The sequence below is a fragment of the Apteryx rowi genome, unplaced genomic scaffold, assembly GCF_003343035.1.
Source record: "Apteryx rowi isolate R43461 unplaced genomic scaffold, aptRow1 scaffold_308, whole genome shotgun sequence".
In the NCBI taxonomy this organism is placed as follows: Eukaryota; Metazoa; Chordata; class Aves; order Apterygiformes; family Apterygidae; genus Apteryx; species Apteryx rowi.
The window spans coordinates 966,340-989,826 of record NW_020449508.1 but is presented as its reverse complement, the minus strand read 5'-3'; the positions used below and the strand labels follow the sequence as shown (position 1 = coordinate 989,826).

At 43.6% G+C, this 23,487-nt stretch overlaps 1 protein-coding gene across 1 annotated transcript; it reads left to right on the top strand.

Annotated features, from left to right (window-relative positions):
• The first annotated feature begins 295 nt into the window (after window positions 1-295).
• Window positions 296-19,146, top strand: LOC112968244 (regucalcin-like). Its single transcript, XM_026070288.1, has 7 exons — window positions 296-319; window positions 11,672-11,840; window positions 12,369-12,551; window positions 14,274-14,489; window positions 16,051-16,182; window positions 17,257-17,411; window positions 18,584-19,146. The coding sequence occupies exons 2-7, from the start codon at window positions 11,675-11,677 to the stop codon at window positions 18,632-18,634; spliced, it is 903 nt and encodes a 300-aa protein (XP_025926073.1). The 5' UTR covers window positions 296-319; window positions 11,672-11,674; the 3' UTR covers window positions 18,635-19,146.
• Window positions 19,147-23,487: the final 4,341 nt, after the last annotated feature.

The following is a 23,487-nucleotide window of genomic DNA, read 5'->3' as shown; positions in this document are numbered from 1 at the left end:
TCATCTCTCCCCACTGCGTGTCGTTAAGTTACTCATTTTGTCACATATAAAACCAAACTTTTGGGAGCAAGAACCATATCTTTGTCCATCCTCTGAAGGTCTCAGCCTGCTTTGGGGAGATCTGTGATGACAGAAAAGCACCAGATGTTTTTGGACGCTTGTGTTTAAAAGAAAACAATACCTGCACATGCCACCTGCCAGACCAAACTCCCCCACAGCTGCCAGAGAGGCGAGAGGAGCTCGCGTGCCCCAGCAGCAGCAGCTTGCATGAATGTGCGGGAAAGAGAAGTTTTATTTTAATTGCTTTGCGGTGTCTTTTGTAAGTGGCAATCTTGTTCATTGGATTGCTCTTTTGCTGGTAACTTCAGGCCTGTCTGTGCTGAAAAGACTGTAGTGTAGCTTGGCTGGTTTTTAAACTTACAGTGTGCTGAGAGCAAAATCTGATGTTCCCATGCCAGAGAATCTCTGCCAGCAGGTGAAATATCTGTCCTGATCCTTCTCTGTTGGCTTAACCCACTGACTGCAAACAAGAGAGCCTGTGGCCGCACATTTTCTCTGTAGTTAGCTCCAAGAATTGGTACCTGATGATTTCCCACTGTGTTTCTGCATGCCTGTTGGAGTAAGTTTCTGCTGCATCCACTTGTGCCTGCTCTGCACCCCAAGTGTCCAGTGGGTGAGACAGGTGGCTGCCTGGCCCCTGGATCACACCGAAGCCTTGCTGCCACTTTGGACCAAGGGGTGCGGGAGTCATGGTTTTCACTTTTCGAAGCATGTGGTGGTATATCCCAGCAGCTGGACAAAGGGGAGGTTTAAGCAGCCCTGCAGCAGTCAGGGTTGGAAGATGGGACATGAGGCGATGAAAGAAGTTGGGGGTTGCTCCTCTCTGAGTGCCCACCATGCCTCCACTTGCTTGATGTGTTGCAAAGCAATCTCAAACACGGTAGAGGGAAAGTTTATGAGTTGAGGGAGATGGCAAATTGGGCAAATTTAGGGCTTCAGTCTCACTGAAGTCATAGACCTAGTGATAACTGCAGCATGAGCTTCTTGATAGCTAATTTACATTCAGAGATGCAGCAGACAATAAGTAGGTGCAAACACAGATTAAGCTCCCTGTACCATCACTATCAAGTTGCAGAGGTTTCTGCTCCTCAGTTCGTACTTCTGTTTATTTGAAAAACAAGGATACAGAGAAAAGGGTTTCAGCAGTGGTACAAGTACCAATATCAGAGCAGTGCTAAAACTCTACATGTAGCAACCAGCACTGATGGCTTTGGTGCTGCTGTTCCCGTAGTGATGCAGGTGTGGATTTAGAAGGGGAGAAAAGGTAGCTTTTGTGTTCCCCTCTTTCCTCCTTCACTTTTCATCTGGCTCAGCACAGCTTGCTTTTCCCATGCCATGGCCATGGTGCGCTCCGGCCACTTCCTCCCTGCCTTTTGAGGTTGGGGCAGTGTTACCTCTGCAGCTTTGGATATGGTGTTTCTATAGACTTGTGACAGAAATAGCAAGATGGGTATGAATGGAAATGCGTGTGTGTGAGAAAGCACTGGAAGAAACAGCAGATCAAGGGTTAAAACGGTGGCCTGTACTGATAACAAATGGCATAATTTTCAGTTAATTAAATTGCAGAAGATGTGTCCTTTCTGGGAGCGAAGCCTGCCCATCACAGCACGGGGGCTTCTTACTGGGAAATCAGCCACTCACCACACCATGATGGCCATAAGGTTATCTCCATCCTGGCGTATGACAAGTGCCAATCTTTTTTTCTGTTAGTGCGCTGGAAAGATAAAAGCAACAGCTCATACACATAAGAAAGATCTGGCCAAAGATTAGTTTGTCATCACTAGCCAAGAGGCACCTGGGAGATGCAACGAGGACCTGATGGCTGGACCCCTGGTTTCACAGACATCAAATTAACAGGAACATGTCTGGAGAGTTGCAATTTTAATATTACCAAAATACACTAGGACCATAGATCACATCAGCCTCCACCTGAGAGGCTGGAGCTGCTTCCAGCGCTCCTGCCTGGAGGAACCCAGGCAGGCGCCACAGGTGTTTTTTGACTCCGGTCTCATGACAGAGTGCTGGATCCAGCAAACTGTAACTGAGCAATCGCCTCTCCCGGGCCTTTCTCTCCTGCCTGCCAGTTCCCTCGCTTAGGAAGGCTCCCTGGCTTTTTGTTTAATCCCTCATTTACTAATGAAACTTACGTCTTTGATCAAAGACTTGCGCTGATTTCAATTAGGGTTGAGCAAGACCTCAATGACAGGAAAAGCTGTATCAGGAGGAGTAGCTGCTGTGCCTTGAAGGGTTTTTTTCTCCCTCGTGACCAAAATCTATAGTCATAGGTGAAGCGTATTTATTCCCAACCAAGCTGGAGAAAACTCAAATAATCCTTTGCGGGCAAAATAGCTCTACCAAAATAAAAGCAGGCAGTATTGGCTGCCCGGGGAGCTCCAGTTCTTCCCAATTCAAGAAGTCAGGAGAAATCGGATCCTTCCTACAAAAGGGCAAAGCTGCCAGAAGATAAGCCTCCACTTGATTTTTGGACAACATTGTTGACAGGGGTATTGCCAAGGTGAGTAGTTACATCTGTGCCTGTCTGGAGTTTTTTTAATAGCTGTGTTTGCATTAACTCTAACCATGTCTGCTGTTGTCTCCAAAATGGAGGGAAAGATAAATGCAGAAGACGACTGTGTCTAGCTTAAAGAATGACTTAAAGAATGAATTTAAGTGATCAGGACATCAAATTACATGCAAAGTAAAGTTATTAGAGTAGTAAATGTTAGGACGGATACCCATGGGGAAGAAGTTGCACAAGGGTAATTTGGGGAGTTCTGAGAAAAGAGGTGAGAGAATGACTTACTAAGTATTTGCAAAGTCACAATAACACATTCAGTGGTATTGTCTGAGTGTGTGTCTCTATGTAATAGAAGACAAATACGATGTATTTGCAAACTACATTAATATATATGGTATACAATGTATTTATGAACTACATTAATGTCTATATTACACTAATGCCTTGGTATGCTATCCCAATTACATTACATTTAAAAAAACTAGGGAGTATAAAAGAAGACAGTAACAGTCGCAGGGACAAAAGGAGAGGGATGGGAGAGAGCAAGAGAGCCAAGAAGAAGATACTCCAGAGGAGCAGGGAGATGCCAGGCAGAGGTACAGAGGTGTATGGCTGCCTTCGGCCAATTCTGTTGAAAACTTCTCCTTTGCAAACCAATAAAATTAGAAAGAAATGAACTCGATGATGTGGGATGATTTGTGGGAATAATTAAAATAATAATTGGCTGGCTAGGAATAAATGCATGCACCTCTTGCTGCAGATTTGCTCCACTTGGCAAGCAAAGTCTACAAAGCCTTTAAGATGTGTCTCCTTCTAAGGTGACTGACCTCTGAAAAGGTAGAGCTGGGGGATGTTTCAAGGGCTTGCTGAGGGAGGGAGAGGGACAGGGTGCTGGGAGTACTGGGGGTCTAGGAGCCAGCGGGGTAGGAATAGCAGCTAAGCTGAGAGGTGGTGCAAAGCGCAGAGGAGGCCACAGTCTGCTGGTGTATCCGCAGGGCATTTGTAGCCATCTGAGTAAATTAGAAGTACGTCCTTCGATACTGTTTCCACAGCTGTTGATATGCCTAGTATGACCAACTATATTGCATTTGAGCTGCGCTCCAGTAAAGCAGCATATGCATTTTTTTTAATTGTATTGAGGTTAATTCTCCATCCCTTGGCATGACTTGATTTTAGTTTGCTGCAGTGTGTGATGGTGAAGTTAGTGAAGTTACCAGATTAAAAGAGTTGAATGGGAAATATGTTTTTTGCCATTAAATCTCTCTCTAGGAAAAAATGCATTGGAAAGTGTTTAACAGAAAAACAACTGCTTCTATTTTTATACACTTTTTTGTTTTTAAATGAACACCACTAAAATTATCTTAAAACAGAATTTTCCTTTCAAATATTTCTACCGGATGAAAAAGCATTTCATAGGAAGGAGAGCTGTGAAAAAAATTTCATCCATGTCTACACAAAACCCCCTTCAAAGTTACTATTTAGATTAAAGAAAGGAAAGTATAGAGTAACAGGAAAAACAGTGACAGAAACAGAGAGTTAGAGCTGTAGTTAAAACTGAGCCTATAGTTTGGGTTGAGAAGTGAAGGAAGTCTCAGAATGGTCCTTAACCTGAGCACAGTTGCTTTGCTCATCATGCAATGATCTTGGCAGGAATTTGAGATTGAAACATTACTTTTTGAATCTCTGAATTTGGATCTATGATGACTGCAATGGGATAATACTCAGTCTACCCCTGTTATTTGCTTATCTGGGAAAAATGTTCATCCCATGAGTCATTTGAACATCAAATTAAAACATGCATTAAATGTTTACATGAGTAAAGAAATGCATTTCTCTTGCATGCTGGTTTGGGACCTATTCCTGCCAGGTGGCTTCTGTCCTCGTTGAATTTAGTGGGATAACTTAATGCTGGCAGGAATCTGCCTCTGGTCTGCACAGAGGACTCCCAGTGCCCTGCTTGCTGCAGCAGGGAGGAACTGGAGAGGTTCCCTGTTGCAGGAAAGCTGTCAGTGGCCCTGGCGCACTGCCTTGCTCGGACTCTGCCCCCGTGGCGAGCTTTAGCTCATCCCCCCTCRTATGATCCCCCGTGGAGCCCAGCTGGGGTGGCCAGCAGCTGGGGCTGGGGGTCCCCCATCACCTACCTCTGCTGGGTGAGGATGGGTGGGGAAGGCACTCGGCATCTTCCACCTTCGCCTCCCATGTACAAAAAAAAGCAAACACCAGAGAGGCAAAAAAAAGAAAGAAAAGTCTTAAAAGCCAACAAAAAAATAATTATTTTGCTGTCTGAAGCATCCCAGCACTTGCCGCAGATGTCTTGCCAAAGCTCTTCCCTGCGCTCTCTGTGGCCGCTTGGAGCAGCCTCACAGCTCTCGCCCAGGCGGGGAGTGTGCTTTTCATATTAGAGGCGAGGAAAGCAGGTGACTGAACACCAGAAGACTGTGGCACAGTTAGGAATAGAAGCCAAGTCTTAATGATGATAATACACCTCAATCGCATGAATATTTTTCCTTATCATTCAAAGTGACTTGTCCTGCGCAACCCTCCCCCTCATCTTTTATTAACTTCCTCTCAATGTTTTTATCACCCTAGACGTTCATTTGCTCCCAAATTTGAGAAGTTTGGACTAGCCCTCGGGGTGAATGAATGGTGCAATGTCTCAGTTTTCCTATCCTGCTCTCATGACATGAAAAAATACTGAGCAAGGATTTTTCCATATCACATGTTCTGCTGCTGGCACTACAAACCAGATCATTCAGAAGGGGTTTGGTTCATGCCTCATCCTTCATGTGACTGCTGACTGAATAGAAAATGTAAATGGTTACCTGTTCAGTGCAGATAACATCAACCATTGCACATTTTTAATCGTCTCTGAAAACTGCAGCCAGTTTCATTGGACCAGTACTGGAAAAGAGACATCAACCCAGGTCTTGCAGTGTTTTTCTCAGGAGGTGTGTTATTGTGATTAACTGCAGGGTTTTGCACTGGTGCCCTACAGCTTGATATAAATATTCAGCTGCTGAATTGAATTAAAATTGTTCTTAAAATTCCTTGGTTTACAGAGACTATTGCTTCACTGTACACACCTTAAAAGCTTTAACTGTTTGTCTTATTCAAAGCTTCAGCTTGAAATTAAAAATAAAATAATGTATGCTTGCTTGGGAGAGAGAGCAACATTTAAGAAGTGCTCTAAAGACAATCATTAATTTCTGTTTTACCTGTATCTTATGAATACTGAAATTACCAATTTTGGCCAGGATCCTTTTTAAAAACAATCTGTATTGAAGATTAGAAAGGCTGTTTTCAAATAACTACCAGAAAGAGGGCTTTTTTTTTTTTTTTTTAATATCTGAGTGGATGTTTTTCCTTTAGGCTTTCATTCCTAATAGGAAATATTTCTTCCAGTCTCAAAACTCTGATAACTTTAATCTGTTTAACTCGAAAATATTGCAGTGATACCTCTTAGCCACTTGTTCTCTGCAAGGGATTTAGGCATCGTTCCAGGAGGCAAAAACATCAACATAATTTTGTGGTGAGGATATACACAAGGCGAATGCGATATTTTTATCTTAGTGCGTTTCACTTGGGAAGAATATGGCAGTATTTGCTGGTTTCTGCTTGGAGTTGCTATTTTTTTCCCTGTACATTTATCTCTGATCTATTAGTGCTGTGGCAAGCAAAGTGCAAGGTGCTGTGCAAAAAGATGCCAGACAGAAGGATACTTTGGAAGGGGTGAGCCCTGGATGTTTTGAGCAAAACTTTTTGGAGTCAATTCATTCTTTCACAATGAGATGTTATCTTCTTTGGACCCCGCCTTGGCAGCTTTGATGAGGAGTGTGGTGCTGGCAGGGACAGTGAGCCAGGATGAGGATCACGGGTGCTGAGGGAGCAGGGGGCCAGAAGCAGCTGCCAGGTGTCTGCGCTGCGGTGGAGTGGGGCTGCACCCTGGAGATGCCTTCTGGCCACTCACTGGCTTTCCTGCATCCAAGTCACTGGGCCACAAGCGCCGTGATGGGTAGCGCTGCCTATTAAGGTTGCACGACCCTTCCTGTTAAAAGAGTCAGTTTTCAGTTGCTTGTAAAAATTAGTAAAACCCCAGCCACGAAGGCACAAATCTCCTATTTTGGTTGCTCTCCTCTGAGAAACATGAMGGAATTTCGAGCCCAGATATTCAGCTCTGAAAAAAAGAATGCAGCTGGAGGAAAAACATGGGAACTATTTTGGCGGGGGGAGGATTAATAAAGCTGGGCATGCAGCTGGGGAAGGTGTACTCTGAGGCTCTGTGGGACACTGCAGATGTCCATGGTGTGGAGGACTCATGGGGGACCTGGGCCAGGTCCTGAGTTGCTGGGAGATGGCCTGAGCCCYGGAGGCAATGGGGAGAAAGGGCAGAGGCAGCTGGGGTGAGGAGCCAGGCCAGGGAAGCTGGGGAGCAGGAGGGAGAGAAAGGGGGAGTAGGAGGCCTTGAGGTGGCAATGAGTTATTAGGTCACATCAGTCATCTGTGAATGATGCAGTCTGAAGCAGTTGAGAAGTYTGATGAAACTCTGTCACAGTTTATCGAAGTCGGGGCATTTTGCTGGGATCCCGTAGATCTGCACCGTGGCCCTCAGCACCATGCGTCACCAAGGGCCCAGCCCTAGGGCCACCTGCCTTGGGCAGCAGTACCCATGTCGGGGCAACCTGGCACAGTAGCACCCAGGACAGTGAGGCATTTCTGTCCGTGGAGAGTTTCAACCTATGTCTCTGTGTCTTGGGGAGGAGATGGGGTGTTTGTGAGTTTTCCATGTTTCTTCCAGTTTGTTTTTAAGAGGGTAAAGCTAAAAGTCCTTTAAAAGGGCATTCTGGTTGTAAAGCCAAACAGTTGAGCTCCAGAAAGGAGTAAAAAGGCAATGGGTGCAGCCCAGGTTCATTTCTCACCTGCCTGTGCATTATGAAACGGTTGTTAATTACTCGATTGCATATTTCTCTGTGCACAGGATGGGTCTGTGAATCAGAGTTTTGTAGCTGCTTATCTGCAGGACCTCTGCTTTGTTGTTACAGAAGCTGAAGAACAGGCAGTAAATGAAATGGGAGCTGCTGGGAACAGAAAGGTTTAATATGAACTGAATCAACTGAATCAATGAAACCATCAGTGAAACGATTACGCACTGGCCCTTGGAGATTTGGCAGCTTTCCTCCTCTGCCAGAGTAGGAGTTAGTGCTAGTCTCGTTGCTGAAATCAGTCTTCTCAGAGGTGCGAGAGCAGCTCTGTGTTTTCCAGACCATGGTTCAACGGTGCAATGAAGTCAGCATTAGACCTCTGAGAATCAGGTCACAAATACTACAGCTATATGATACAAAACTTAGCCTGATAGAAACTCACTCCTGCAGCTCAAGTTCTGCTTAACAGATTTTGGGAGGTTAACTTTTCCAGGTATCTTTCCATATACCCTTATTTATCCTCAGCCCAGTGCTGCCTGCCTGCATCTTTTTGTGCAGCAGCAGGTCACTGCCTGGCCTCTCGCAGCTGCGTGACAGCCGCAACCAGGGCTGAGCACCCCGCTCAGCGCTAGCTCAGCGCAAGTACAACTGCACTGACGTAGAGCTGTGCTGAGCTGTCACAGCTGAAGGGGGCATATAAATGGCTGCATTTATGTTAGTAAAGCCCAAACTCTGCTGCTGGGGGTCCCACCATGTCCTGTTCCCGGCCCCTGGCCCTGGTGTCACTGGGGAGAGTGTGACTTGGCACATGCCCACAGCCAGGCCAGAAAACATGCTAAAAAAATTAACTACATGGACAATCACAGGCCAGTGCAAATGGGGTCCTGTTTGTTTACTAATATAATGTAGCCAATGGGGCAATCATGCAAAAAACGATGAGGTCAAGTAAGTACACCTCATACCATAATACAGGTGTACAAAAGCACTTCTTAGCCTGAATGCTTAACTTTGCATCCTCAACAATGTTYCTTTGACATCGTTTATTTTGGGGAGAGGACTATATTTGATAAACCAGTTGTTTGGACCTCCCCTTGACCGTGTGACTCCTTGTTACGCATGCCCTGGAACCCGGAAAGCAAGAAAGATACCTGGGTCCCTGAATGCTGCCTTTTTTCACTCACAGTGATTATTGACTCGTCCCACTTATGCTGAAGCATATTAGTGCTAGTTAATTATCTGTGARGTAAATCTTGTCCCCAGCTCACCTCCTAAGGAACAATGCCCAAATTAACATAGTAAAGTGGAGGAATATCGTTATGTCAGAGACTGGCTGGCTTCCAAGAAATCTCTCTCTGTTCCATAGCTAGCTGAAAAATCTGCTGAGGCTGGCGGGTGTAGCAGCCGCGTCTCCTTTAGAGCCGAATGAGGGAGGAAATCAGGTCCCCTTTGTTTTGTAATAGCTGAACAATGGAGGTTATTGCTCAAATCCTATCCGGCAGTGGCAGGGCAGGGGCAGGTGGTGAGTTATCTGTTCTGGAGGGCATTTAATGGGCTTTGACTGCAAACATATAGGGTTGGGTACTGTGTGCCAGGGTGCTGAGTGTCCATGAGTCAGAGAGCAGCTGAATGCCAAGAAAACAACATGGTGATATGTGCCAGAGAGATGGCAAGAGTTTTTTGTTTTTTGTTTTTTTTTTCCTCAGGTGCTGTTTGGAAAGCAGCCTTGAAATGCCACCATGCCACCAGGGAATCTGCCTCTTATCTGAGTCTTCTTGTGTCTGAGGAATGGGAGTTAGGCTATAGGAATAGGCTATTATATGCTTTTTGTAGAAAAAAGCAAGACTGGCTCTTCATTTGAACTGAAACAGCCCACAGGACTGAAAGCTGCCTATTTGCTCCAGTCAGGGCTCAGGGATCTATCAAAAACGGTACCTCAGGGACACCTGGCCATGCCAAGCACTATTTATAGTGGTACTGTCACTGAAATTGGGAGAAAAACTCCTTAACACCAATGTAGCATTAAGAAGCAGGCATTCTCTTTATTACAGCACCGGGTACCCAGGGGATAGCTCCACCCAACGTGCACACCGTGTGCCACATCATCTAAAGTTTATATTGCTCTATCATACACATATGCATTAATTTTCCAGGAATGATTATACATATTCATTCTATTTCCTAGAACTAATTATTACATTTACATAATCATTACGCATGCGGTCTGAGTCTCTGGGGGTCTTCTGCGGGGGTCTCTGGTGGTCCCTAGTGGTGTCAGAAGAGGTGTCACTCAGCATCTTGCCATGAACTTTGCTCTACTTTTCCATACATGGTCTCAACTTGGCTCGTTTCCTTGTTTGAGAAAAGCTGTCTTGGTCCTAATCTTGGCTCCAACCGGCTTCTGCTGGTTTATCTGTACTTTCTCAGGATGTATCAGTCCCAGCTGCACCTGTGTCCTTGGGTATGTTTGTCTGAGGCTCCTGTTGAGACTCCTTCTTGTCCGAGCTGGTAACAGTTCCCCCATTTCCCCCCCCCCCCTTTGAGACTCTTTCTTGTCTGGGGCCTTTTGGTAACAGTACCACCAGGGAAGTAGTCTGAAGGGGCATTTACATAGTGCTTGGGCACCAGGGCTGGCAGAAGAAGGTCCTGTCTGCAGGTGTACRGAGCCACCGACCTCTTTATGGGACCCACTGCTGCTGGGGCTGCGGGTGAGGACGGCCCTCACGAGCGCACCCAGGTGGAAGCAGCTGCCTGACACGGGAAATGCAGAAGCRGCTTTGCCCCCGAAGCCAGCCAATCGTGTATTTACACCCTCCTGCGTGGCACACAGTAAAATTCACTGGTCTGCACCAGCCATTGGAAGACATTGCTGCAGTAATTGGACAGGGCTGACTAACATGAAAAGCTTGGAGTGTAAACAAAGCACTGGATTTCAAAGGCAGGAATATTCCCTTGCATTTGCATATTCACATTGACTTGATGTGGGAACAAATATTTGGTTTGCAGTGGCTTAGATGACTCTCTGGTACCAACAAACTGCAGTCAGTGTTACCTGTGTGTATGTGCTTTCTTCTGGAGTAAGTTAATAAGTATAAGTTAACAAGGCAGAATCTTGTTTTTCTGCAACAAAACTTTCAACCCTTCTAAGCCTAGATTCTACCCACYGGTGTCTTCTCACAGTTTGGAGGAAAGTTGGCCTTCTTCCTAGGGATCATTCCCCAGCTGCTGGTTCAGTCACAGCTCCAGGCTGTGTCACCAGTACTCCCTTGCCTGGAGGCGGGTGCCTTATTAGCAGCTCAGCAGTCTTGAGACTGATGGGACCAGGATTCCCCAACACAAAGCATGCATAGGCTTGGTGCCCGGGCTGTGGAGCTGGGCGAGGAGCACGGCCTGTTTGTCTGGCTGCTCACCCTCTCTGACTGTCACGCTGGGCCCCGGTCCCCCATGAGGCACCTCGTCCTCCCACTGAGGGTAAGCGGCTTGCCTCCTGCCATGCCTTTCCCCCCGGCATTTTCCCTAGGCCTCTCTGCGGTGCCCCTTCGCTCAGTTCTTAGACACTGATCACAGAAGGAAGCAGCTTCCTTACAGTTCTTGCTGATGCTGACCTGCCCAGAAATGAATCTCTCGGATAAGCCCCCAGCAGGTGGAATACCTGGATACCCATGGTCCACAACACATCCATTATTTTTAGAAAGAAGGGCAAAAAACAAAAACAAGGTCCGTATATAAATATCTATATATGTAAATATATGTGTAACTGCATTGCTAGGTGGCCTGTAAAACTGAAAGCATGGCAACTTCACATAAACACTGATGCTGAGGGAGGGAAATTACCCTTAGTAAACATCAGAAATTCCACATAGGAAAAGTGCTTGAAAAAAAATGTGAGCTATAAATGTTACTGTTTTCTCTTGGGCTTTTACTTGTGTTTCTCATCTAGGGATGATTTTCTAAATAGAAGACTCAGTTCTTCAAGCTCAGTTCCAGACTGAGATGTGCTCAAATAAGATAAAACCAGAAGCCATGGAAACATTACAGGCACCTCCTGAGTTATTGTATTGTGTGGGATTTGAGGGGGCTTTGCTGTTTACAAATTTCACTTCTAAGCATTGTAGCTATGAAAATCTGTACAACAAGAGGTTTATATTAGATAAATTATTTACTCTTTTCCCTTCAGGACATGTCCTCCTCCATTAAAATTGAATCTGTTGTGAAGGAGAAGAACAAGATGGGAGAGTGCCCAGTCTGGGAAGAAAGGGAAAAGGCACTTGTGTATGTAGATATTAACTCACAGAAAGTTTGCCGCTGGAACGCTGTTGCCAACAAAGTGCAGAGCGTGTCTGTGGGTAAGTGAGTCCACTGCCAAGTCTGTAAACATATTCACTGCTTTACCTTGGGACCCTTTTCTGCATCCTTCCCGGTCTGTCTCTCCTGCTACAAGTCCTGTAGCATTGCAGCTTCCTTTACTTTCCACTGAGCCACATGCCCTGTCCTCCCGCAATGTATTGCTGAATATGGCGTGGCTCAAGCTGACTGACCAGAGAAGGACCATGGGCAAGCATGGAGGTACCTGCATACATTGCTTTTGCTAAGCCCAGGGAAAAGGTACGGTCCTTATAGTTGTGTCCATCCGGAAGGTGGAAAGGCATGAAGAGTATATAGCCTGCAAGACATGCTGATGATCTCAGTGGAGGGGGATATTACAAAGGTGGCAGTCTTGAAAAATGTTACCCTTGCTCTCTTAGCATCACCTCAGCCTCTCCTGGGTCAGGTATCCCCTGACCAAGCTCTGATACACCCAGTGGGGTGGGGAGGGCATGGCTGACTGATGGCCCTGGAGCTGCCTGCCATTTTGCGCTCTCTCTTGCCTGCAGATGCTCGCGTGGGCTCCGTGGCGCTGCGCCAGTGTGGGGGCTATGTCATGGCCCTGGGAACCAGGTTTGCCTTTCTGGACTGGGACACTCAGTCAGTCACCACTGTCCTCGAGCTTGAGCAGGATAAACCCAACAACAGGTTCAATGATGGGAAAGTGGATCCAAAGGGGAGGTTTTTTGCTGGTAAGTTCCTGGCAGAAATTTCCCCTGGAGAAAAGAGGAACTAATTATGGTGTGTTTTATTCCTGACTCTCAGTTCCTCTGTTGAGTTCCTCACAACAACCACCGCAGCGAGTGTGAGCAGTCTTGTGAATCCTCTTTGAAATTACTGCTGAAGTCTCTGATCACCTGATGGAGGAGGAGAAGTAGTCCTTAATCCTTTGATCTAAATGAGGACAGGGGCTGTCAATCACGGCTGTCTGACAAGAGGGCTCTGCTATTACTGGACTGACCTTGTTTTTCAAAAGTCTACCTACAGGGGACATGAAAAGCCAGTGAAGGGTGCATACAGGTAGGAAGGTTTCTGGAGGTGCAGAGGAGGATGTAGCTTCCAGAGGAGAATTCACATGGTGGCTTGCCTCATTCCCATACAGCCCTGCTCATCAGGCTGTGAGAAACAGAGGTGCTGGGAGAAAGCCTTGGCCTCTTGAAGGCAAGTGGGACTTTTGCCATCAGTTTCAATGCAGCCAGGATCCCCCCATGCTTTCTTTCCTCCCTTAGAAATTATGACCCAAGCACAGCAATCTGCATGGGAAGCAGAGAGCAACTGATGTGAGTGAAGATGGCTCCAGAGTTGGATCTTTATTTGTTCTGCCAGCCAGCCTTTTGCTCTGATTTCAGGTTTGCCAAAACCAGCAAATCCATCTGACTCATGATTATGCTTTAGGGTTGATGTGTTGCTAGAGTTAAGAGGAAGAATAAGATAGAAGTTAAAGAAAAAATGTTTTGCACACTTGTTCCTAGCCATGCATAATGAATGATCAACCTTAACTTCAGTTTTCGCCAAATGTCGTAAAGCAAGCTCATGAGCTCTTTTAAAAAGAAAGGCCAACAGAAACAGTTCCTCACAGTTAAAAGAAAATGTAAACACCGTCCTAGAGTGCTTCAATTCTGTCATTGTAGAGCTCTGTCATTTTCAGAGCAGAGAGAATCAAAAATTAAATAAAAAACATAACAGTGAAGCATAAATTAATTTAAAAAATCTCTCATTTCTGTTATTCTTCGCTTCACTCTGAGACAACTGTGTGATTTACAGCATCTGCACTTTAAGGTCACAGACCATTTAAATTGTAAAAGTAGCCTGCCAATGACAAAAAGACTGAGTGTTTGACATTTGCCTGCATCTCTGCTTTGTCTTCTTGAGGGCTGTGAGTAAAACCTCTGTCCTTGGCGTGTTGTCTTTGTTATCTGAAACTTAAACTTCACTGAAGTGTAGAAACTCAGCCTTTTGTGGTTGGGATGACTTCTGTAGAAGATAGCTGCTCCTGACTTCCTCCTTTTTTTTTCATGTGATCAGTCTGACAGGACCTCACCCCTTTCTCATTGCCAATGGGATTTTTCTCCTCTTCCACCTTCCTGCTGTTTCCTACTGGGCCTTTGCTATCCTTTGGTACTTAGGACCTCTCAGGGCCCATTTCTACAACCTCTCCATCCTTGCAACAGCTCTCTCATCACTGCGCAGTACTTTGGGATGGAGATGTCACTCCCCCTTATTTAGGCAGTCCAGGCAATATATGCTGGGGGTGTTCAGTGTTGAATGAATAGTAGGTCATGTCATAAAAACTTAAAGAAAAGCATTAGGACATCTTACTAAAACTTAYGGGAGGTTTTTGATCAAGCATGAGGAAGTCACTCTTGTGGGAACAAGCTTCTCCTTTCTGACGGACGCTCCCACTTTTGTTTCAGGTACGATGGCTGAAGAGACAGCACCTGGGGTGCGAGCGAGGCGACAAGGGGCTCTCTACACTCTTTACCCTGACTGTTCTGTAGTGAAACAGTTGGACCAGGTGGACATCTCCAATGGTCTGGACTGGTCCCTGGATCACAGGACCTTCTTTCACATTGACAGCCTGATGTACGCTGTGCATGCCTTCAGCTATGATGTACACACTGGCAAGATTGGTACAAATGCTTTTCTAAATTTGGTGACAAGCAATATTATTTCTCTTTCTGCGGCAGACCTGGTTGTATAAGGGCTAGTGATTAATTCATTTGATAAATTTCTTATTTTCTTCTGTTTGCAACTTGCTGGCAGGCTGACTGTGATTTTTCTCAAATTTGGTTATAATGCAGATGCGTTTGGTGAACAATCTTTTCACATTTTGTATTGTGAAAATATAAAATGTTAGCACTTTCACCTAAATAGGTGGATCATACTTAGACCTGTTTAAGGAGTTGCAGGAAGTAAGCCCTTGATACTTCAGAACCAGTATTAGCTTACAGGGTGCTGTTTATTCTTGAGTGCCATCTACTGGAACACTTTGACTCTACTAGCTGCATATATACAGATGCAGAATGCACATGCAAGTATATTGCAGAAGTATATTAAAAAATCAAGTTACCATTGTGACCGAGTTTTCTCAACTCTGAAGTTAAAATTGCCTGCAGATATTTGGCAGATTTCACTTAATTCACTTTCTGGGAAAGAATTTTAATTACAGTATTTGCAAAAAGGAAATAGAAGTGCAAGCAAAACTGTTGTAAGTTAATTTCAAAACTCCATGAAATATTTTTTTGTTGAATCAATCCGTCTTAAAGGCAAAAATTCATCTGAGACAAATGTCACGTCCATGGGTGTTTAAATGACTGAACTGACTCCCTTAGCAAGTGTGAAGTTTGTGTAATCATAGGTGAAAATCATACAAATTAGTTACAATTACTCAGTTTTAGATTTCAGTTTCCTCTGCTGTCTATTTCTATAGATTTTAGGACATAAGGTTTATAAAGAAGATTTAAGATAACTTTTTTTTCCCCWAATAAATATTACAATGAGCTTGAGTTTCCCCAGGCTTGGTTTCATGCTGGTGAGTATCTGTTTTAGAGTGTCATAATGACAATATTGCCTTGAGGCCTGAGCAGGCAGAACTCTGCCCGTGGGCACAGCTCTATGGACTGCACACATGTGGACCTACCTGTCTATAAAGAACTATTTTCTGCATTGCAGTTAGACTTCTAACTGTTGGTGTCCATGCCTAATTAAAACTGGCAGCTTTACTGGCCATTAAAATAAATAAAGTCCTTGATCTTCACCCGGGAGAGATTATTTATTACCGACATTTAAATTAGACTCATTATTTATGTGATTTATTGCTCATAAAAAGACATCCAGGCTACCTTGAGCCTAGCAAAAGTTATTGCGCTTGTGGTAGTCATGGTATGGCATGCAGCTAATAGGTTAATAATAGGGACAGAGACATTTTGTTCTCTTCCCTTGATAAAATGATGTGTCCTAATTCAGGACAATCTCAAACCATAATGGCTCCACTGGGCGCTTGTGTCTGCCAGCCTAAATTATGCTTTTAACAGTATCTGCTAAACTCATGTGTAATACAAATTTTGTAGTGCGTCTTCCTCACAGAAAATGAACCTATCTGCTTGCAAGAGCGTGGAAGATGTTAGACTGGGTTCTGGTACAGAAGCTTTACTAGTTCACGTAATACTGGCTTCGCAATTCTTCCTGCAGCCTGCCCGAAACTTGTGTACCGTTTAGAAAAGGAGGAGCAAATGCCTGACGGGATGTGCATTGACACAGAAGGGAAGCTCTGGGTGGCCTGTATTGATGGTGGCAGAGTGATTCGTTTAGATCCAGAGACAGGTAAGGCCTCCGCCAGCTGTGGTCTGTAATTCTGCTTATGGTAAGCCTGTTCGACTGCTGGGCCACAGTTTTAAAGTGTTTTCATTTTGCATCCATTAATTATCTTGTTCTGCATCGAGTTGTGCTGTTATGGGGAAGTGTTTGCTCCTCAGCTGCTGCAATTCAAAGCATTCAAAGTATTACCTTAAACCACCATGGATTTAATATGCCAGTTGGTAAAATGAGGCAGCGGAGTTGAGGGTTTTTGTCCCACCGGCTCAAAGGGAACACTAGTGGTGCTCGGGGACTGCACTCCCCCAGGAAATAACCTCAACAGACACCACCGCTAAATCAGGCTGGGCACGTGAGCCATGCCATCCTCAGAGGGGATATTTATACAAAATTCCAGTAATTTGATTTAAGTTACATGTCACGTAGCAGAAGGGTGCAGGAAAGGCAGCCAGGAGGGATGTCTCAAAGGTAAGATGAGCAGACGTCTTTTACTGCCTGTTTCTGCCCCACGGATTGCCCTGCACAGCGCTGGTCCAGGCCCTGATCAGGCAAAGGGCACTGCCCGGCTGCCTGCCAACCCCTTCTGCATACCAGGTACCTCTGCCCACATGGTCTGCTGATGAAGATCATCCCCTTCCTTTTAATGTCACTTTCTAAAAATTGTCCCCACATACCCATTGTGAAAAACATTTTAAACTTGCAATTAAATTAAAAAAAAAGAACATTTTCCCTCAGCACCAAAATGTTTAACTGGGAAATGCTGTTAGGAAGTGACAACTATCCCAGACCCCATGTGTCTCTGCCCTCCCTGGCTTCACATACTTTATTGTTTCATTTGAGAAAAAGAAATGAAGCCTCGTGGATATAGGAGAGGGGCTGAAAAATAATTAGACATGAAGCAGATGAAAGATTTTCATTTCCCCTTAAACTGTTCTTTCAGATATGGCCTCTGTCTGAAAGGAAAATGCCTTCTTCATGCTCTGTGTAAATGCCACAGCTGCACCATATTCATTAATAGTAAATTAATATTTATGTGCTTCCTAGAAAATAAAAACTAGGAAACAATTATATATTTTTTTCCAGGAAAAAGAATCCAAACTGTGATGCTGCCTACTTCCAGGATCACCTCTTGCTGCTTTGGTGGAAAAGACTATTCAGAAATGTATGTGACTTCTGCATATGATGGACTGGATGAGATGGCTTTAGCAAAGGAACCTCAGGCAGGAGAGATTTTCAAGGTGACCACATCTTATTTCTTTCTACAAATCAGACCTGCCAGGCTTCACACTCTGAGAGGGAGGCATGCGACTGGTGGTTCTGGATCTGCCATGTCCTTCCTGGAGCATTCCTTAATACACTCTAAAAAATTGTGCATCGCTCCTATTTCTTAGTATGCTTTTATCAGTTTTGGAAATTTTACTCCCTTAGTTTTCATTTCTTAATTGTGCCAAGGTATCTAAAGGTTTACAACACAGACTGCCATTTCTAAAAATCAGATGTTTAAGTTCGCCAGGGCAAAACTTTGCAGGAATTTCTTGCTTGTGATCTTTTTAGTCTGTTAAAAGGGGATGATATATTTTGAGTAATTACTAATCACATTTTTGTCTAGGGCTCTTGAATTCAAAATGTGTTTCTCCCTTCGTTATTTTATTTTCTCTTCCAGTGCATTAGTGAAAGGTACACCAGAAGAATAAAAGATAGTTCTGAAACAGCAATTACTATCATTCCCTGAGAGGACACCATACCGTGAAAGGGAAGGGCTGTAAATGAGGGGAAATGGAGGGAGAAAAAAACCCCAAAACTTAATATTAATTTGGAAATAGGATAAAGGCATGATCCAGCAGGTGCCTGAGGATCTAATTTGGGATCTGGGACCTTCTAATTCAAAGCAGTGCTTGGAACAGATTTCTCATGGCCAAGAACCAATAGATTCTTGAATCAGCAGAATTTAGAAGCTCACATGAGAATTAAATACCAGAATGTCATTATGAATCTTTCATTTTTTATCTCTGTTCCTCAATTCTCCTGTTATAAAAGCGAGCTGCTATTTTCAAAACTCACATTTGTTTTGCATGGGCAAAGTGCATTAAAGGTTAATATGACTTGTTTGGCTAATAGGGAGATAAGAACCATATGTAAGGGCCACAGAAAGTGTGTGAATTAGCAAAATTATTGAGTGATGTTTGATAATCTTAAAGATTAACCTTAGGGTTTTGTGTTGTTGCCAATCACTATAACATCTGAGTACACTTTATTTGTTCTGAAGGATTCCAGATAATGACTCTTTGGGGGCTTTTCTTGAAGCAGATGTAGGGGTTGGTTGCTATGATGTTTGTTGTACAACATATGGATGCTTCCATTTTAATCAGTCAGAAATTTATCTTTTTCCTTTCTTTTATTCTTTAAACAGATAACAGGCCTGGGTGTGAAAGGGATTCCACAGAATTTCTATGCTGCTTGAATACTAATGCTAAATAACAAACAAGAAACACTTGTGTCTTTTTGGAGTAATTCTGACAAGGAAAGTCCAATGAATTACAGAATTTATCTGTATGAGCATTTCTAAATTCACATTTGAGAACTCGCATGTTTGGAACTGAAGATATTTCTTCTTTGGGTCTGTGGCATGATACAATGGGCTAGAGAGGCAAAGCTTATCTGTGTTACCTCTTGACATCTGTTGTGAATTTACACAAACCTCTTTAAACTCCAGCTTAGTTTGTTGTACTGACGACCACTTCTGCATTTTCATATCTCTGTGGTTCCAGAAGCAGAATTTGACTCGTGGTTTGTCTTCTCATGTTTTAGTGATGTAGCAGCAACAGTATGGCAGATTTTAATAAACAATTTCAGAGTGATGACTTGAACTAGACTGCTCCTTTTCTGTGGATCAGACTTCTTTGTAGTATTCAGACTTCATTTTTGGATCCTTTCTAGCCTGTTTCCATTTGCTTTGTCTTGAATTCTTCTGACTTGTCTTTAGGACATCGTTTATGCAGTTGAAAATAAATTATGCAACCATATTTAAAATGTGTTTACAGGTATTTTTTTTACATTCAGATATTACCATGAAAATACTGAATAACCACACACAGTCAGGGTACAAACAGTCTGTGAGCTACCACAATGTCCTTTGATACTGAAACCTGATGCTCCCTATAGTCTTCCTTTCAGAGGATGCATTTGCACACAGACACCTGTACTTCCCTTTGATTTCCACACCTTCTTATTGCACACGTGGCTTCTCTCTTCCTCTCTCATCTTTTCCTCCTTTCTCCCTTTTCCCTTTTAGATTTTCTTTTTTGCTACCTTTCTCTTCTATGCTCTTCTCCCTAAGTTTCTCTGTCCAGTTAGAGTAATCTCACTTTTTGTCAATCTCCTTTCATTTCTTTGTGGTCCATATTGCTCAGTATCAAGTTTAAAGTCTTTGTTCCTGCCTTCAGTGCTGCATATATCTGCTCAGGTTTCTTGCTGCATAACTCTCACCTTATCTTTCCTCTCTGAGATGACTGCTTTGGCCTCTTGCCTTTTTTCTCTTTGCCACACTGTAGAGGGTTTTATCCCATGCTATTGCCTACACCAAAGCTAAGACTGTCCTCTCAGAGTTCACTCTGGAGATGCTCATCCTAACCTTGCTTCTTAGATGGAAATCAGGATTTCACTAAAAAGATGCAGAAAAATGCAGCATTTGAAAGTGTTAAAAACTGAATAAAACTGTTATATATGTTATATACATAAGGGAAAGGTGAATTTTTCATTTAAAAGATGGTTTATCAAACAGAGGCAGTATTACATGTAGATTGCAAGTTGAACTAACTCTTCCTTCCAAAGTTTTCAACTAGAGATTGCAGACATCCCACCTAGTTTGGACTAGTTTCCTGCTTTTTTGTTTGAACTCTCCATTGACTTCTTGTTGAGTCGACCAAAGTCAATCTAGGCAAACTGAAATGAAGAAAATTCCAATTTCATGAAAAGATGAAGAAGATGTCAGTTTGATGAAGCTGAAAGTTGATGGGGCACTTTCACAAACTCTGAGTTCAGGTGCTTAGCTAGTGACTTCTGCCAATTTGGTAGGCTGACTTTTTTAAGACTTCAGTCAGAAACAGGTACTGCTTGGCTGTTGTTTTCACTGAAGTTATTTTAACAGCTGCAGTAAATCCTAACAGTAATCTGAAACATTAATATAGGTCATCATGATTTCAAAGGGGTTTATTCTTAAGAAACGTTTTTAAAAATTAAAACTGAAAATGGTCAGGGGCAGATTTTGGAATTTTTTTCTTAAGTAAACCTAGTTTTATTGGTCTGTCCCACAATGGAAGGTGATAGAGCGGGAAAGGTGGCATCAGGAGTCTTGGGAGTAGAGACTGAAAATTTCTTCCCTATCAGTCAGTATTTGTCAGATACGTTTTTTTTCTTTGGTATTGGGCTCTTGATTCCTATTCTAACAGCATCTGCCAGGAGCCAGGGGACTGTTGAGGGGTCTCTTGAATATGGGCTTTTTTTAAAGGTCCCAGTATACCTGCAGTGAGCCAGATCCTGTCCAGACCCTGTCAAGACTGAGCAGGTAAGTGATGGAAGTGAAGAAGTCACTTGCCTTTTGCTTCTGTTTCTACTGCATGGTCTGCCAGAGGAGTGAATGAGAAATGAGGGTGCAGTCCATGCCATTTATGTAGACAGTCCTGAGCTGGGCCTGGATGAATGGCACATAATTAGCAATTTAGTCTTATTCTTATTCCACTTCTGTTCCCAAATGTCATGTTACAGCCACTCCTGGTAACAGACTGTCAGCCATCTCTCTCTGTGCACTCCTAGAGACACAGTCTTAGTTCTGGCAGCTCTAACACGTCAGCAAGGTGATCACTGAAAAAGCATGTAGCTGTGTAGCCATTAAGCATTTTAGAATGGTTTTTATAATTATTTTTTATTTTTATTTTGTCAAGTCATTTCACAGCTCTTCCATCTCCCATGAATGCCACAGTATCTCTGTGGCTCTTACCTCTGAATGTCACCACGTCCATTCATTTCCTCAGTTATTGCAAGGGAAGTATTGGCAGAGCCACTGCAGGGCAGAAATAGCATCTTGCACATGAGGAGGTGAAATGCACTTTGAATAATGCTGGTGGATGAGCCTCTATAAAAACAGACAGTGCCATGGTGGGGGTCTCTCAATACTTCCTGACACCAGATAACTTCGTGCAAACTCACACCCAAACAAGACTGTCTTTGACTCCTACAACCCCATGGCTTTCAGTTCATTTCCTTGTGAGCAGGAGCTAGTTGTACCTCAGAGGCGCAGAAAACACAGTCAAGTGTATTTTTAAGGCTATTTAAATAATGCTGGATCCATCGAACCATTGAAATTCTCCTGGCCCAAGCTGGGGCAGCAGGCTCTGTCCCATTGGAGGGTATAAATCTGAGTGGATCTACCTGACCTCAGGAGAAGCTCCAGAAGCTGTTTTCAGAAAAAGCCTGGTACACATGCAACAACTCTTTATTAAATCCTTCCTTTTTAATCTGTCTTTTCATTTGTATTTCTCTAGTTATTTTCTAGGAAAAGGTTTACTTTCATTATTACGACATGTAGATTTCCAGTGAAATCTAGCCTTTGCATTGAATTGGTATCTTTGTATCACCTGGAAAGATACACAACACATAATATGTTTTCAGATCCTTCATGCTGACATTTTATGATATTACAGAGAGGCCAATAATAGTCATCATTTACCAGATTAGATATTTCAGTGTCTTTCTCTGAGGTATTTGGCCCTTCCAGTGCTATCCAAAGCCTTGAGTTAGCCCTCAGACTCCCTGCAATATGAGTGGGGAGTATTTGATGCCCCAGGGGGAGAATCCCTCAGAATAACCCATTCCTGGAGCAGGGAGAAACTGCTGTTAGCCATTAGGAAATGGTAAACACGGTTTCTGTGGGGGCGTATGCAGTTTGCCCCTAGAACAAGTGAGTGCCTCCAGAACCTGCGATCCTTGCCTGGCACAGGGGCCCTCCTGGTTGACAGACTTGGATAGGCAGGATGTTTGTAGGCAAGTCAAGTGTCCTAATCTTTAATTAAAAAAAAACAGTAGGAAGTGACTGCAGGCATTTTATTTAGTAAAAAATAACCAAGTATTTACAAAATTGCCTATCCACTAGGTTATTTGCCCTGCCAGAAAAGGAAAGCAGATTGTTTTGAAACGATTTGTTCTTGATGTATTGCTTTTTTCCTTTTAAAATATACATAATGCTCAACTTGCTCATGAGGTACCCTGCTAACTTGCTGACAAATGAGGGATCAGGTTCTGGGCTCTGATCAGTTCAAACCTCCTCTCCCAGGACAATGTCCTACCAGTTTCGGAGGGGGATGTGACATGGGGGAGATAGGTGGTATATTTGACCCCTCCGGTTGAAATGTCCAGGAAAAAATTTGAGGTCCAAGGGGCCAAGAAGGAAACTTCATTCACTAGGCATTAGTGAATATGCCTGGTCACTTAACAGGTTTTTCCAGAGTACCTGTTTGAATGTAGTTGCCTGAAGTCCACTGTAAAGCCTGCTCTAAGTACTTTTCCAATTCTTGTTCTGGGTGATTAATTTAGGTCATTAGCAAGCACTTTGCTCCAGTGCTACTTGACCTGATAATTGGTAAAATAGGATAAAGGCTCTTGGCCCACTATTCTGCTTCACTCCTGCCTTGCCCTGGAAGGCAGGTGAGTCCATACAGCTGCACAAAGCCAACTTGATTGAGAAATAAAACATTCAGCTCATTCTAATGTTTGCTCAACAACCAGGCTGTTGTTTTTTTCCCTAGTCATAATTCCAGCAGTAATTAAGCTGCTGGCGGTTCTTAAGCGCAACGGTGTTAAATGCCCTCTGGCACCATGTCTATGTCAAACTGCTATAAAGAACTGACAATTATGCAAGATTTCCTGTTTACCCAGTATGGAGAGGAATGTGAAGCAGGATGTTTGGAGGCAAGTCAAGTGTCCTAACCTTTAATTAAAAAAATAGAAGGAAGTGATTGCAGGCATTTTATTTAATAAAAAATAATCAATTATTTACAAAATTGCCTATCCACTAGGCTATTCACCCTGCCAGAAAAGAAAAGTAGATTGTTTTGAAACAATTTGTTCTTGAAAAATCCTTATTGCCCTCTGGTTTCTCACACATTTTTTCTACAGCTTCCCCAGGTGTGCAAGCTAAGCTCACTGGCCTGTAATTCTCCAGCCACTCCTTCCCCCCATCTCTAAAGAGAGATACTTTGTTTGCCGCTTGCAAACTCCAAAGTTTGAGTGCTTTGGGATCTCCATCACCGTAGCAGGGCT